At 36.3% G+C, this 17894-nt stretch overlaps 1 protein-coding gene across 5 annotated transcripts in view; it reads right to left on the bottom strand.

The window, feature by feature from the left end:
- Window positions 1-17894, bottom strand: part of STK26 (serine/threonine kinase 26) — a 52709-nt gene that overhangs the window by 16686 nt on the left and 18129 nt on the right. For all 5 annotated transcript variants that reach the window (XM_055267818.2, XM_063635272.1, XM_063635271.1 and 2 more), the window contains one exon: window positions 4734-4964. In XM_055267818.2, the coding sequence (XP_055123793.1) occupies window positions 4734-4964 (231 nt within the window). The remainder of the gene's footprint in view (window positions 1-4733; window positions 4965-17894) is intronic.

Here is a 17894-nt window from a genome sequence, read left to right as displayed (position 1 = left end):
TAACTTTGTCAGGAAAATCTGCCCAGTGAACTAAAATCTGCCCAGTGAACTGTGGTCATACTGATGTGTTTGTCTGGTTTTTAACTCTTGTTTTTAAAAATGAAGTTATACAGTGAGCTTAGTTAAAATGAATACCTAGTACATTTTCTGCATGTCTCAAGGAAATCACTACAACTGCATACAGTTTCAAAGAGCATATAATTTTCTCTCAGATGTAATAACCTTTTCCTCCAGCTTACAGTGAGGTCTTAGTTATGGATGACATCCTGTGTAAGAACAACCCATTTCCCAGTTTGTTCAATTAACTTGACTCACAAAATCCTCCATGTCACCTGAAATGGAACAATGGGCCACAATAAGTATGTAAGTTGACTGATAACACAGTCCCCTGATGGTACAAAGAGGATGTGGCCTTGACTTATGTTGACTACATGAAACAGAATCCTGTTCTATTTGACGTGATTTTAGTTTAGAAAAAAATACAAACCCACACAGTCATACTATGTTGTAATATAAATGGAAAATAAATGAGTTGGTCAATTTAAGAAAGTGATTTAAATAAATGGTATGAAAACGTTGTAAGATTATAGAATATTTCTTTCTCTGTGTGTATATACATATGTCTTGTAGAGAGACATATGTATATACACACACATTTATTTACTTTAAATAGATTCAGAACACAAATAATCAACATAAGCCAGCTGCATATTTCTACAATTTTATCACGAAGCAACATGTTCTTCAAAGTAGTGTTTTATATCATAGAGTTTAGTTAATGATGGGAAGGAGATAAAAATAATTTGATTTAATCCCTTAAGAAGCTATCTTGGACAATGGTTTTGTAGCACTGGCTGGTCTGAGTACACTTTACAATCAAAATTTGGGACAAACAAAAAACTAGTTTTTAATTATTTAAAGATTAAGTAAATACTGGGTGACTAGTACATGTATACTACTGCACTACTTAAAAAACACTCTATATGAAATCTTAGGAAAAGAAGATAGAGCTGTCACTCATTTTCCATGGGAGTATTGAATATGAATAAATAAGCAACCAATAAAATGGTCAAACCATATCAGTACCAATTTTCAATATATTATGGAATAGCCATTTTAAACAGGGCTTTTTAATATTTTAGGTCAGCAACCAAAAATAGTATATTTGTCACAGGTGCCTAAAAGTAGCAAGGATTCAGGTTTGCCCTAGAGTGAGTCTGGAAATACTGGGATTCAATCCAGAAAGAGTAAACCAGAATGAGCAAATGATACACACACAGACACACACAGACACATACACACACACACACACACACACACACACACACGACAACAAATTCCTGGGGCTATGTACCACCAAGGAATTGTATGGGAATTAGGAGGAGAACCTAAAACTACTGAGACTGCATAATCACTCATGAGATCTTTAAAAAAGAATATGATGGGCTGAATTAGCTTTTTAGGGACAAATATGACAGCAAAATTATCACACAAAGGAGCAAATAATTACGTATGTAGTAAAATAGAGTAATAGCTAACACTTAGAAGTAAATGCTGAAATTGGATAGAAATTACTAGCATTATCATCTCCTTTTGGAGGCCTTTTATTCATGCCACTCCTGAAAAGGACAGAAGTGACTACTTACTTATTTGTGCATCATCTATACCTTGTACATACTTTAATCATAAAATTGGCATCATTTCAGTGCAAAACTGGACTGTGAGTGCCTTGACAGCAGTAGTGAGTTTGTTCACTTTTATATCTTCAGCATCTAATACAGTGTGTAATATATAGTGGCTGTTTGGCTGCTTAATGATTCATTCTACTATGCATTCATACCACATACATCCAATATTAGAATAAGTCAGGTTTTGTAAACAGGCAGTGAAATTTGTGATAAATTTCTATATCAGTATTAACTAATATAGATACAGATAGATGGAAAGCAATGACAAAGTCACTAGGACGGCAGAGGAGATACCGTTTTAATCACCCCCTCCCTCCACATATACATAAAAAGCCCCCAAATATAGACAGCTATCCACAAACCCAAGTAACCCTGGAAGGATTCAAGGGCCTATTTAACAATCTGCAGCAACACAGTGGAGCAAAAAAGAAAGAATATCTCCACAGAAAGGATCACTGATGACATCAGCATACCTGAGAGGCCAGGAAATGTCTAGGAACAAAGATGAAAGGTGGAGGCTATTGGTATCACTACACAGTAGAAGCCATCACGGTCCCCAGTGGCCTGCTCTGCAGAGGACACTGGCATCTCTTGCTACTGAGGTAGCCAACAGCCATTTCTGCCAGGGAACCCCAGAGAGGGATACATGACTACAAAACTCTCTCATCTCAAGAAGAAGACATTGTTGAGCCACATGGAGAAAGAAGCCACCACTCTGAAAACTGGTGCAGCTCCAGACCTCCGAGTCATGGCCGCTCTACTAGTGCCTACACTCCAGACCCAGATTCTGTGTCTTCACTGAGCTCAACCATACCTCAGACATTGGAGCCACTGCCACAGTGAGCTAGCTCACACCCCAGGGCCCCGGAGTCAAGGTTTCTCTGAGTGTGCCTATGCTCCAGACATCCACACAGTCACCACTGAAAGCTAGCCTGTGTTCTGTACTCCAGACCAGCTGAGTGGTTACACTGGACCCACCCACAGCTCAGATACTTGAGCCAATCACTGCCATAGTGAGCTAGCTCACATCCCAGGCTCTGGAGACAAGGTCCCTCTGAGCGTGCCTATGCTCCAGACATCAGCTCAGATGTTACAAACTGCTGGGCCCCACGCCACCCTCAGGGCCACTGTAGCTCTGTGCAGCAGTAGGGGGTATTTGTACCTAGGATGTTGGTATTACTATTGGCTTGGGCCCCAGAGCATGTCCCTCCAGATACGCCTATGCTTGAAGCCTTAGTTCTGTGGCCACTCCATGGGCATCACTCATTAGACACTAGTGCCACCTCAAGTGGGCCCACAAGCAGACCCAATGCCAAAAGGGATCTACTCAGCTATGATTTCTCTGGTGGAAGAAAAAGAGACTCGGGGGACCCTAGCAGCTCTTGCCACCAAAGACCTCAAACAGCCCTCACCACTGTTGTAGACACCCAAGGTATTGACCACTGAGGATCCCTGCAATCTTTGTCAACACTAATCTCAAGTGACGAAGCTGCACAGGGACTATGCTCCTATGCCCTCATTGGAGCCAGAACCACTGCAACCCACCCAGCCATTGCTCTCACACTGTCCTACAGAGGAAGAAGGTCTTTTCACATTGAAACCTGTAATGTCTGGAAGGGGCGATTGCTCTACCAACTGCAGAGAAATCAACATAAGGCAATAATAAACATGAAAAACCAAGGAGACATCTCACCACCAAAAGAACACAGTAGTTTCCCAGTAGCTGAGTCCAAATAAATGGAGATTTATAAACTGCCTGACAAATAATTTAAAATAATTGTGTCAAGGAAGCTCAGCAAACTTCGAGAAAATACAAAGAAACAAGTGAAATCAGGAAAACAATAAATGAACAAAATGATAAATTTAACAAGTAGATTAAATCATTTTAAAAACTCAGAAATTTTAAAGCTGAAAAATACAATGAATGAAATGAAACAATACAATAAAGTGTCAATAGCAGAACTGATCAAACAGAAGAAAGAATCTGTGAACTTGAAGACAGGTTATTTGGTAAAGGTATAGATGGATATCCGAAGTTTTATTTGGTCAGCAGAGCATAAAATGATAGCATTAATTTTTGCACAGGCCAACAGCTTAATTAGTTATACATATACTCTTTTTGGCCTATAGATCAACCAGTAACAACAAACACTTCCCTCCTTTTAAACCCTAAATAGCAAAGATCTAGCACAGCCTTCATTTGAAAAACTGCAATACAGTTTTCCAATCCTTCAAATGAAGGATAAACAATTTCAATTTTAAAGTGATTCAAATTCCAAACTAAGCTAGAGTTCGTGGGGGCTTTTTTTTTTTCAACTATTTATTATTCACATTTCAACAGACACGAATCCTGACTTCTAACTCTGGAACCCAAGAACCACTGGGTTTTACCAACCAGTTTTCTGCTATGTAGTAACATCTCCATCTGCTGGAACTTTAGGTGTCTGCTAATCCCATGATCCTGGAACCAGTACAAATCCAACTTTTATTTGGAGGGGGAGGCAGATGTTATTCCACTTAATTCCATTTTAACAAATATTTACCACGTGCTTAAGATGTGCCATACCCTGTGCTAAGGAATGTAAGTACCAGGACTGCTTAAGCTAAACTCCCCTGCTATGAAGGAGCTCACAACCTGGTGGGGAAGAGAAATGTGTAAATAACTCAATGAAATAAGTGACATACTTACATGTCCCATCAATTCTGAGGTTGAGACAGTCAAGACCATTGAGAATAGTGTCTGGAAACCCAGGGGGATAGCTCTTTCCTGACAAAGGATGTCTCCAGGACCAGCTGCATTTCTGCTTCTCCATCAAACCAAAAGTTCACGTGTGGAAAAGGGGTGCAGCTGAGTACTGGGATGCATTCAGGATACAGCTGCTAAATCTAACAACGGTTTATTTGGCACTATAAATGGAGCTGGATTCTGTCTGGAGGCCATAGACTGCCAAATCCTAATTTAAGACATTGCCTTTCAAAAAAATAGAATTAAAAAACTTCTAATGAAAATACCTTATGACTTAAATAATACAGCACACACATTACCTTTAAATATGACCCATAGTATTTTGTTACATATGAGCTGTCACATTGACTCAAGACAGTTATTTCTTGCTGAATGTCTTCTATTTCATCTTCGGCTTCCTCAAGGTCTATGATTTTAATAGCAACGACTTGCTGGGTACGGTTATCAATTCCTTTGAAAACTTCCCCAAATGAGCCTTTCCCAATGCGCTCTAATTTTGTGAACAGTTCTTCTGGATCAGCTATGTTATTCTAAAGGGAGTGGGGAAAGAGAAAAAGAAAGAACACAAATGTCTTGAATCAAATTTTTTTAATGAAGGAAAATAAATCACATAAGCCAGTAACAAATTTTTGTAAAAGCATACAAACTCCTTTGTGCTTTGTTAGAACAATTGTAATCCCAAACAGGCAGCTAGTCCATCTTCTAGTGAATCATACACACTAACTGAGCTTAGCTGATCCTGCTACCACAACCATTCTCACACAGCAAATATATCCGGTGCATGCCAAAACATCAGGCACTTTTTGGAATAAAGCCGCTGATTATACACAGTTTACACATTAATGCAAATGTAGCAACAGTGGGAGAATATCTAACCTAAGCTAGGTGAACTGTTTAAGTTTCTAACATTCTGCCAATATTACCTTTTAACACTCCTCTCTCTCCAACTCGGATATCCCAATCATCTTAGCTACACTTCCAAACCGCCATCTAAATAACACAGACCACAAAAGACTCCAGGCTTTACAGGTCTTTGTTTTTCTTTAGTTGGAATCTTATCTATATGTAATGTTATCATCAATAGCTGAACTAAGATTCTATACCTTTGTAATAATTGCTAGTAATCATGAGAAAATGGTAATACATTGAACTTTTTACAACTCATGTCACAGTGAAGATCCAGAATAATTCAACACTTCACTACAATAAAATCTGGAATAAACATAGGCTTTTAAGGTTAACAAATGTATAGGCATGACTTAGATTTATAAATTCACTGTTGTTTCCTGATTCAGAAATATTCTGCATCTTATAATATACAATTTTGAATTAAAATTTTACCCCAAGACAAACTTTATATACTTACTTAAACTCATATTGCTGAAAATATACTGCTGATCAAGTAGAAACTCAAGATTGCCAACCCTGCCAAAAGCACATTAAGTGCTTTATTAATCAAAAACTTTGAGTTCCTTCAAAATATAAGAGGATTCTATAAAGTTCTGGTGAGCTATCATGTCTAATTTGTTAACTGGACCTAGAATATCTGTTCATTTACTACAGTTTTACCTAGTTTCACTTCATCATCAATTTCAGAAGACAATTATGGAGTTAGCATGTCCCTTTTATCTTCCTTTATTAGACAAAGAGGCCATTGAAAATACTGTTTTTCTCTTATCAAGTTCATTGCACCATGATCACCAAATGCACACACTACTACTCCAGTAAACCACTACCTTTTGAGGTAACTCCAAAACTCATGACTGCTTTTAAAGAATTTCACCAAGTTCTCTTTTTACACAGCCTAAAATACAGTTTGTACATGACCTGTTTACCTTATAAGCTTCCCCATTCTCTCTGATTGGATTTTTTTCCATTTCTAAAAGTTGTGCTTTCCATATAGAAGTCTCTGAGACTGCAAGCTACTTGTGTATCCCCACCCACCTCCAGTACCCACATGGAACAAACACATCTTGAGCTTTCCATATGGGCTTTTAAAAATAGCTTAGGCTTCCAGTAGGTTGCAAATGCATTTTTAATGCCCATATTTTGTTATAATACCTTCTCAAAAACTTGAGTGCCATCATTATTGATTTCCTTGGTGTCCTCTTTTACCAAGACATTGTATTTCATTGTGACTACTAATACATAGTGGCTAACCCGCAGTTACCTCTTCCTACTTTTGGTGATGGTTCTTGGCTTTGTAATACCTTGTGGAAAAAATACTTACTACATAGTTTGGTGATGGGTTCACCTCCTTATAACTTCCTTTGGAAAAAAAGTATTTCTGTTTTTCTGATACAGTTATAAAACAATTCTAAAATTTGGAAATGTATAATTTATTTGAAGATACATAGGATATATCTTCTGATAAGACACTCTGGGAAGTGTATGTATTCATTAACTTTATAACAAGAATCTTCTGTTGTTAAGGAAAAAAATGAACTCTTAAACTTCCTAATTAGTGTTTTAAAAGGATTTGATTGAAACAATCAACCTCAGGGAGGATATGGCTATTCCTTGCTTCCTACAATAAATGGGTTCTTGCAAATATGTAAATCAAAAATTTTAAAACGAGGTCACATTTTGCATTTTAAAGAAGCACTGAAGTAAACTCTAATCCATGGATATAGTTTGAGATTTTAAATTGAGGAATAGCAAGTTAGACACAGAAAAAGAGAAAGATCCATCATTTACACAATGTTTGCACTTCCTACTCTTTTATTTTGGGTCTAACAATGCTCCTACAAAACACCAACTTTCAGAGTGGAGGGAATCATGAAAACAAGATTTCACTAATATAACCTCACTTCCCTACCTAGCTAAGGGATAGAGACCCCTGCCCCATTTACTAATCCTGAATCCCTGATAGATAATACAAAAGTTATAACTCCCCCTTCATCATTTTAAACCAAAGTATCCTAAGGCTTTATTAAGACAGGTTTCCTTCCTGCTTTTATCACAAGGGCAAAGATCAAGTAAATAAATAGAAAACATCCCAAGGAATGCAATTAAAAGCCACCTAAATAAAGAATCTAGTTTGCCTAATCATTCCCATCATTCTTTGGAACCTCTAAGAAAAGTCAGCTCCCTCTCCATCCAAATCAAATATTCTTTTAAGAATACTGAAATTCTAACCCAAATGCCCATCAATGACAGACTGGATAAAGAAAATGTGTCACATATACACCATGGAATACTATGCAGCCATAAAAAAGGATGAGTTCATGTCCTTTTCAAGGACATGGATGAAACTGGAAACCATCATTCTCAGCAAAGTAACACAAGAAGAGAAAACCAAACACTGCATGTTCTCACTCATAAGTGGGAGTTGAAAAATGAGAACACATGGAAATAGGGAGGGCAACATCATACACCAGGACCTGTCAGGGGGTGGGACCTTGGGGAGGGATAGTATTAGCAGAAATACCTAATATAAATGATGAGTTGATGGGTGCAGCAAACCAACATGGCACATGTATACCTATGTAACAAACCTGCACGTTGTGCACATGTACCCCAGAACTTAAAGTATAATAATAAAAAATACTGAAATTTCTAAATATTCCTTACCTCTACTGCAAAAATCACAATTTATTACTCTATCTGCGTTTGTGTTGCCTTCTCAAAGCTGCCCAAAAAAAAGAGCTCTATGTTCTGTAGTGTCAAATAGGAGGAACTGCTAAATTAAGCTCATATTGACTTATTAATGGCAGACGATTTCCACATGCCATACCAAAACAGGGCTACGAAAATGAAAACCTCAAAGATCCACCTCCTCAGGGCAATCAGATTATTCCTTGGCCCTGTTTTATCTGTTATTTAACTTGAATTTGCACTCTTCAACTATAAGTACACTGTTAGAAATTTAAGTCTTATTCAGAAGGTATCATTACCACTAAAACAACAATAACAACAACAACTATTTAGTATGGAAATACTCTGAAGAAGTCCAAAAGGAAACAATGTTAGGTGAATATCTTGCTTGTCTCCTGTGCAAAGTCAGGAGCAGATAGAAGAAGGCTTCTCGGATACTTAAACCACAGAAACAGAGAGCTGAAAGAACTCTTACAAGTTCTCTAGGTGCTCTCCAATCCTGGCTATACATTACCACCTATATCACTTTTAAAATGTGGATACCTAGGCTTTACCCCAAAACTACTGATTCAGCCTATCTGAGATTGGGGCTTTGCAACCAATACTTCTGAAAAAGCACCCCAGATGATTCCTGTGTACTCATTTGAATACTAGTCTCGACATCAGCACTTGGGAACCACTAAGCAGATGGATGTGAAATTTGTGTCCTTGATTACAGGAAACCCATTATCCTTATTTTTCCCAGGCAAGCATATGGGTCTCATCTAATTCTGTACATTAAAAGTGGACAACTTGGAGATTAAAGTAAAACTAAGAGGAATTTGGCATTTACTATACATACCTATATTTTTAAAAATGAATTCTACAATACTTCTTCTAAGGATATGTCTCTAAAATTAGCACTGGTGACCCTTGAACTACATGGGCTTGAACTGTATAGGTTCACTTACACACGAATTTGTTTTCAACCAAACACAGATCAAAGATACAATATTTCCAGAATGTGAAACCCATGTATAGGGAAGGCTGACTTTTCATATATGTGGGTTCCGCAGGGTTGACTGCATGACTTGAGTATGCACCAATTTTGGTATACACAGGAGAAGAAGGTATCCTGGAACCCCGAGGGATGACTCAAGATTAGAAACATAATGTTTGTCAAAACACAAGCAACATATCCCATACTCTTTGTATACATATTCTTAAACACTGTTTATACCCAATATAGTCTATGTATCGTCGATAGGGCCTATAATAGGTTAAGATGTGACTGATGACAGAGTTTTGAGGATAACAGCCAACATTGATGAAGGATAAAAGTTTAGATCTAGGTAGTAGGAAATGGGTCAACTTGTGGAGGGGGGCATTAGGAATTGGTGGCCAGGAGAAACAAGAACATTGAAGACAGATTTAGAATTAGTCTTGGAGTTCTCGCAGAATGGGGACCTGGAGAGCAAAATGTGGGAAAGAATCAAGGTAAAGAATCTAGTTCTTTGAATTTGAGCGAGCTAACTAAGACCCCCAGTAAGACTCTGGGACTGAGAGTGAAAACATAATATATGTAAGGAAGAGGAGGCAGATTTCTCACAGGATTTGACCTGGAAGGGTTCAACTCAGGTGTCCTAAAAGAATCTTTCAGAACTAAGAACCAAGCTGAGTAAGGTTGAATTGTTTTGCACCTGCCTTCCTACCTTAATAAAGCCCATACTACGAATGCTGTAGCTATAAAATAACTTTTTGCTACAGCATTTACAAAGACTGGCCTATATGTAGGCCTATCAGTGACTCATTGATGAGGAGGAGTGTTACAGGAAATAATGAGCAAATAATGTGCTAATGATGTCAAGGCTTAAAAGAAGATTTCTTACTTCCTTGAAGTCCTCAAGTGGGAACACCAGGAGTGACTTGCAGTGAATACAAAGTGCCCTGACAATCACAGAGAGCAACTAAAAACTTCAGGCTAACAATGTACTAAACTAGAGATACACCTAGTTAGCTACCTGTTTAAATTAATCAAATCAGTTCTCCCAGGCTAGAGATGAAATGCTTTTCTGGATTACTTCCATGTATATACAGTTTCCTGTCATCTAAGAAGCAGAAAGCATATAAATAAAAGTCATTCTCTAGTTGGTTTATGGGCCTCAAATTAAATTACTATTCTATTATGATCGCCTGTGTTAAGATTTTTCACTTGCCCTTATGAACATTGCCTAAAATGTTTGCTGAATGTTTCCTAATCAAGATATCATTAAAAAAAAAAAAAGGAGATTTAGGCCAGGTGCAGTGGCTCATGCCTATAATCCCAGCACTTTGGGAGGCTGAGACAGGTGGATCATTTGAGCTCAGCTGAGTCCGAGACAAGGCTGGGCAACAGGGTGAAACCCTATCTCTACTAAAAAAGAAATACAAAAAATTAGCCGGGCATGGTGGCACGTGCCTGTGATCCCAGCTACTCAGGAGGCTGAGGTGGGAGGACCATCTGAGCCTAGAAGGGCGAGGCTACAGTGAGCCATGATCACACCACTGCACTCCAGCCTGGGCAACACAGTGAGAGCCTTTCTCAAAACAAAACAAAACAAAACAAACAAACAAACAAAAACAGAATTTTAATGTCAACAGCCGTATAACTCTTACCAGTGCTGAGTTCGAGAAAACGGGACACTATCTTTTTTAAGTGCCAGATATAATCCAAATACAATTGACTGCTCTCTCAATCACAGGCTTTTAGAAATGGAAGGAAATGTACATAGGTCATTCAATCCAACTCTTTATCATCACCATCAGCAACAAGCATTTATTGTATACCCGTTTTGTCCTAGGCTAGGATCACTAAATGGAAGCTATGTAATTTAAGGCCATTTATGTTAAAATGATGGTAAGTCTTAAAGAAGTTAAGAAGAGATACAGACTCTTGAAATTAAAAGAATTAGATAATCTTTGAGATGAACAGGAACTTAGCAAACTTGTCCAAAATCTATTTTTACAGGGAGGAAACTATACCCTGGAGAGGTTACAAATTGTTCAAAGATAAAAGGTAGTTAACTAGTAGCAAAGCTTAAATCTGAACGCAGATCTCTTGACTGTTATGTCTAAGGTTCCTTCACTACAGCTAGGATTTATTTGTAATTTAAACTATAACCCCTTTTTCTATAAAAGCAAAATTATTTTCCATCGTAAAGAGATCACACAATTGTCTAATGTCTACTCTACTATTCCAATGCTTAAAGAATTTGAAAAATTTAAACTTAAGAGAATTGAAAAAATTTAAAATAGGACTTTTCTATATTTCAACTGATATAATTTTTATTAATTTTTTAAATTGACAAAATTGTATGTATTTATCATATACAACAAGATGTTTTGAAATATACAGTATATACATTGTGAAATGACTAAATCTAGCTAATTAACATGCATTACATGCTATATTTCTTATCTTTGTGGTGAGAACACTTAACATCCACTCTGTTAGTATTTTTCAAGAATACAACGTATTATTATTAATTATATCACCATGTTGTGTAGTATATCTTCTGAACCTATTCCTCCTAACTAAAATTTTCTATCCTTTTACCAATCATTTGCAACAACATGGATGATCCTGCAAGACAGTATGCTAAGTGAAGAAAGCTAGGCACAGAAAGACAAATACTGCATTATCTCACTCACATGTGTAATCTAAAAAATTGACCTCATAGAACTAGAGTAGAATGGTAACCAGACTGGTGGTTGGGGGTTGGTGGGAAAGATGTTGGTGAAAATTATACAATTTTTTAATAATTTTATTAAAATTTATTAAAATTTATTAAAATTAAAAATAATTTTTAATAATTGTTGAACCACTATGCAATTGATTGGCCCCCATATGTATGCACAACTACCAAATATTTCATATTACAATTTTAAAGAAAAATGATTCGTAAGTAATCTTGACTTTCTGGCATTTCTCAGACTATTTTTTTTTCCATGTCAATAACTAGACTGGAATGGGCTAGCCTCTAGAGTGTAGGAGATAAAGTAGTGATGCCATTCCATATCATGATTCCCATAGGATCCAGTGTCAAGAATCCAACAGCTCCAATTCCAGCTTTGTCAGTGATTTGTTGTAGACTTCAGTAACTCTTAATACTAAGGTTTCCAGTTCTGTTCATTTAAAAACCCCCACAAATTGATGAAATTGTCCAGGAATAAAAACCAACATTTAGCATCAATTGTTAATTTTGTGCTAGGTTTATGCAGGCCTAGAATTGTTCAAATGACCATGCATGCTCAGATTACTTTAATAATCAGAAGAATAAAATAAACTCCCCACAAAATTTTCTCCAACCTTTGAAGAATGTGATGTTATCAGAGTAATTTTTTACTTTGCACAACTTCAGGTTCATACTGCAAGTTATCAGATAAAATTTTATGGAATTCTTAAGAGATCCCTGTGATTTATATTTCTAAAGTAAAATACTTAGCTCCACTATATTTTGCATATGACAGAATAAGAACTAAGATAAAAATTAAGTATGTCTATATATGTTTCAAATTAAACATGAAGAATTTGGCTTGAGGTTAAATTTCTTTATGTGGACAGTCATTTAAATTTGTATTTCCATATTTATAAGGGCTCAAAATATTTTAACTAAGTGTACAATGAAAATGTTATTAGCTTACCTATTTTTGTGGTATACTCACATTTTTACATCTTTCTCAAAGTTTATCATAACTTGCCTTTGCAACATAAAGTAGCAGTCAAATTCCCAGATTTTACATGCATGAAATGAGATAAATGAAATGTAGTAGGGATATGTCGTTACATCAACCCTGGGCTTCCTTGTGGTCATCAGACAGCATTTTATCAACTCACAGTTGACTCCTTATCTTTACCCACCTACTTAAAAGGCAGTTTTGAGATGAATGAGGCAACAGCACTCCAACCCTGGTCTCAGTGGTGAAGCACAAAGTCAAAGGTCTCACACAGTATTATTTCATACTATTAAGGCAACTCTTTAAACTTTCAGCAATTTTGTGCATAGCAGCAAGAAAAATGTGTTCATAAGGCAGAAATAAAATTAAATGTATAAGTACTTTTTCATCTTCTCTTTATTTTATTACTCTTATATTTAAATGCATCTCATTAGCAAAAATACTTTGAGATATTTTAGTAAAGGATAACTTCATTAAAATTATTACAAAAGATTTTGACATAGCGTATGAATAACAGCAGTTTGAGGAGTTTCTCCTGACTAATAATTTTGAGTCTACTTAATCTTTAAGAACAAAAGAATAATTGATAATATTCCTTCATCTTAATTCCTCCTACTCAGGATCGGATAGGAGAAGAGCTTCCTCTGCCTCCTAACTTGCATTCCTCTTTTTACCTCAGCTCAGATCAGAGGAAAAGAACAAGCAAGCAAGCAGGATACATTCTGGGATGCGAAGAATGCTGTTCTTTACATGTTTGTAAGACAGTTCATTTTACAATGGAGTAAAGAAGAATGAGACATTTCTTTGATTCTATTGTCACTTAACCACACGTCACATTTTTCCAAAGAAAAATGAAATATGGAAAGAACGAGAATAAATTTAATAACTTTCCTTATCTTAAAAATCCTCAAGCAAGAACCAAAGTCATAATAGGCAGCACTTTCATTAGCTCCATTTCACAAATATGGAGGTCTTCACATTCCTGTTATTTTAATTAAAAGTAGAAACGTCAGATTATTTCATTCAACCAGGTAAATCATCTTTGGATATAAGCCCTTTTAAGTGAAAAGAAATAACCAATTTTGTGTTTTTTGTTTTTTGTTTTTTACTGACTCTCTGGGATCTGAAGTTCCCTTAAACCTTTAATTATATCCATGGGTAAAGGGAAGGAAACATCCTGCAAACAATCACATTCTTCTCTCAATAAACCAAAAGTCAAGGCTATCATCACAATAAATGCTGGATGCAAATTCCATTGCATCATTTAGCTAATTCCTCTCTGACCTTACAGCCATTCCAAAGGAAAAAGGAGGTCTGGTTTCTCATAAGTACTACAGAGGTAAAGAGAGCAGAGAGGTCAGGAAAAAATTGACTTAATTTCGCTTATCTTGAAAATTACAAGAAATCAGTGATTTCACCATCTGTATGAGGGAGAGAGGTGTATTCAATCTTTAAATCCCTTACTGCTCTGAAGCTGTGTGAATCTGTGAAGTATTAGAAGCCAAGTCCCTTTGTTCCCCTTCCTTCATCACTAGCAATCACCAACCCTAGTTTTGAAACAAGGTAATGGATTCATTGGTACTGGTCATGTGGCCAAGCCTATAACAGCACACAATAGTTCAAATGAAAATTATATACCACGCCATTGTTCCAGTAAGAAATTCAAAATCACTAGTAGACCGTATTCAAGCCCCAGCACTCTAATACTGTAATGAAGTGGGCCTAGACACCAAGAATAGATAAAGAGCAGCAGAATGAGTCATTGTCCAGACTGATTTCTCATCCTTCACACTGGCCATGTCCCACTATATACACGTGACTATCACGGAGGAAGTCAAGGGGTTCATACAGCTCATACAGGACCTAAATAAGGACCTAATAAGTTCAGCTCACACAGGACCTAAAGTTCTATTTGTCTTTCTCTCCTAGTTGTGAAGTAAATTCACTCAGAACATAAAGCAGTACTCAGAAAGTAACATATATATATGTTTCTCTACATAGATAGACGTTATATAGATCTATACATGTTTCTCTCTCTCTCTATATATATATATAGATCTCTCTCTATGTGTGTAACATACATATATATGTCTCCACACACACACACATAGAGAGAGAGAGAGAGAGAGAGAGAGAGAGAGAATTTGAACATCCAGTGAAACTAAGTTTCCAAAGGGAAAATTCCAGGGATATCTTAACATATTTCAAGCCCAATGCTTCAGTAGGTAATACCTTAGACATACAAACTTAAATACAGTGATCCATTAGGAAATGACTCTATTTTTAAATTTTTGAGGCTTTGACTCATGCCATTTTCTCAGTCTACAATACCTTGCTCTCCTTCTCCATCTCTGAAAATCGCAGCATCTTTAATTAAAAACAAAACAAGCCTTCTCATCCCCCTAAGGGAACCTGATTAACCAATCCACTGCTTCATCTTCTGCCCTCCCACAGGAGTTTACTTGTGCCTCCATTAGAGCACACATTTTACTATGTTTGCATTCTCTTTCATTGCCATGACTTTCTATTTTCAATAGCAGGCTTATTAAGGATAGGGCTCTGCCTTACTCAGTGGCAGCTATCCTCACAGTATCCAGTACGGCCCTTTATACACCATGGCAGTTGGATGTTTGCAGGGTATTTACCTGGGGACCCTCCTAAAATGAAATCTTTGGCATGTGATTATCTTTTCATTTGCAACTTGACTTCTGACTTTTGGCGAAAGGGAGACTATATTCAGTAAACTGACGGATGTTAACAAAGGTATGAAATTTTAAGTCAATCCCTATTTTCATGTGATTAACATAATAAAAACTTTGCGAAGTCACAACTTTGAGATTTTTTTCTTTCAACTGGAGACAGTTATTCGGGTTGCAAAACAGCAATTCTCGAAAGAATATGGAGCTATACTCAAAGAAGAGTTGGTAGTAGCCACACACACAAGGATGCATATCAGTGGTATATATAAATCTGATTCTAGAAGCACATCTGCAATCACTATTAACCAGAACCACATGACTACTATATGTCCTGGAGCATCCAGGATGATTTCATACTCTAATGCAAAGATTAGAGGCCTTGAAGAGCCACAGTTTGCATACCACTCTGCTGTAAATTTCTTTTAATTTCATTGTGCTAAACACATATAGAAATACACAATTCAACCAGGTATCAGGTTTAACCAGGAGCATTAATGTTAAAATTACAGGGATTATTACTGACTAAACAGGAGGTTACATAAATATGGCCTGGGATTGATAACAAGCCCTAACTATAAAATATTCATTTGGAAAGGGGGAAAAGGCCATACAATGAAAGAAAGACAAAGACTCTGTTAATATATGAATGATAAAACAGGTATCCTAATTTATTCAGGCCATTATTTAATCAAACCCACACAGGGCACTTTGAAGTGACAGATGCTGAGAGCCTCATTTTACGCTATCCATATTAGAGGGAAAATAAAAGGATGTCATTCTAGTACTTTCAGAAATAAATGCCTTTGGTTAGAATCTAAGGCATCAGCCCCTTATTGCAAATATCGAACTATCATGGGTAATGTTATGGTGAATCTTTAGCACACTTATTAAAATGCATTGGATTAAAACAAAATTGATTTGCTCACTGCCTATCTTTCTTCTAGATGTGGAACTCCAATTAAAATCAATAGGTTTGAAGCTTGTAAGCACAGCACTAAATTATTAACACCATGAGTTCTTTTAGAAAATTAACACTGATTGAAAAAGCGGAATTTTACATAGACTTACCTTTTCATTCTTAATGAGAAAGTGGCTGCAGAATAATTTCCCTCCAACATTTTCCTCCTTAATCAAATATATATTCTGAATGAATTTAATCAAATAGTATTTATTAAGAGTTACCCAATGGAATCGTAGCACTAGGGAAAATTATCTCTTGGGTCCTGCTGGCTTTAACATTTTATGATCAAAAGAAAATGATACTGATGGCATGATGGCCTCAATAGCAAATGATTTTAATCTTGTCAAAAAGAGAGGAGGTTATTGAACAAAAGAATGGTCTCTAATTTTTCAATAATCACCTTTTCATTTTCCCAAAGTGAAAAATATCATCAAAGTCTGTGTTTACGTGTGTGTGTAAGTGTGCAAGGCTAAACAAATGCTTATTGTTAGTTTTTACTACTCTAATTCTTTAAAAGATTTGGAACAGTGCATTAATAAATAAGAATACACTTAAAAACCAAGTAAAATGGTAAGTATGTGTGTGTGTATGTGTGAAACAGTTGTACCTGAAAACCTAACCTAAGAAAAACTATTACAAATGAGCATAAAAGCTCCATACTGTGCACCATGATACAGTTAATATATATGAGAAAGTAGCTTACATTAACAATACAGGGTTGAGATTTCAGCAATCTCACTGACAATTTTATTATTGCTATTCCCTTTCCTTTGCATAGGGAATACCACTCATTTTGGGGAAAAAGCACTAAATATTGTCATATTTTCACTTTCCCAAATAATTCCAGCTTAGAAGACTCTTCTACTTTTTGTGGTGAGTTAATCTCCTCTTGAAGGTCCCCAAATATTCGAACTAAGATTTCTGAAACCTATCTCCCTCCTACCCCATTGTCCCCATTGTAAATAGCACTTGTAAATATCTTAATCCCTATCTCTAGAGGTACAAATTCACCTGTTTTTACACCCATTGATCTGTGCTGACATTGCTGAAATTACCAAAGCACAAATTAAATGTTCAAATAGAGGAGAAAATGCTACTGAAATTATGAGATATCTACTAATGAGTTGACTCTTTTAACAAATATCACTTCAAACATAAAGCTATTTCCATGTTCTCAAAAAAAATGCTATATAGTCTGTTTAGGAACTTTAAAAAGCAGTAAGATTTTAGAACCGGAAGTGACTCTTATGAAATACTTGGCTTTTTTTTTTTTTTTAATTTTATACTGAGTGATTTCTAGCTGGGGGTGGAGTTGGGGGAGTAATGACAAATAAGTAACCTCAGGATGGAGATAAATGACAAAGTTCCTTAATGAGTTCTTAAATTGCTTGATGAGCAATTCTAAGTAATTAAAAGGATTTCAACAGTCTCTACCCAAAAAGATCAGTGATCTACAACTTGAGTTCATTTGTACCCTATCATTTTACAACCCTAACCAGAGAGAAAGT

This window comes from Symphalangus syndactylus, chromosome X (genome assembly GCF_028878055.3).
Source record: "Symphalangus syndactylus isolate Jambi chromosome X, NHGRI_mSymSyn1-v2.1_pri, whole genome shotgun sequence".
Taxonomy (NCBI): Eukaryota; Metazoa; Chordata; class Mammalia; order Primates; family Hylobatidae; genus Symphalangus; species Symphalangus syndactylus.
The sequence above is the reverse complement of the archived record's forward strand: the minus strand, read 5'-3'. Positions and strand labels throughout refer to the sequence as shown.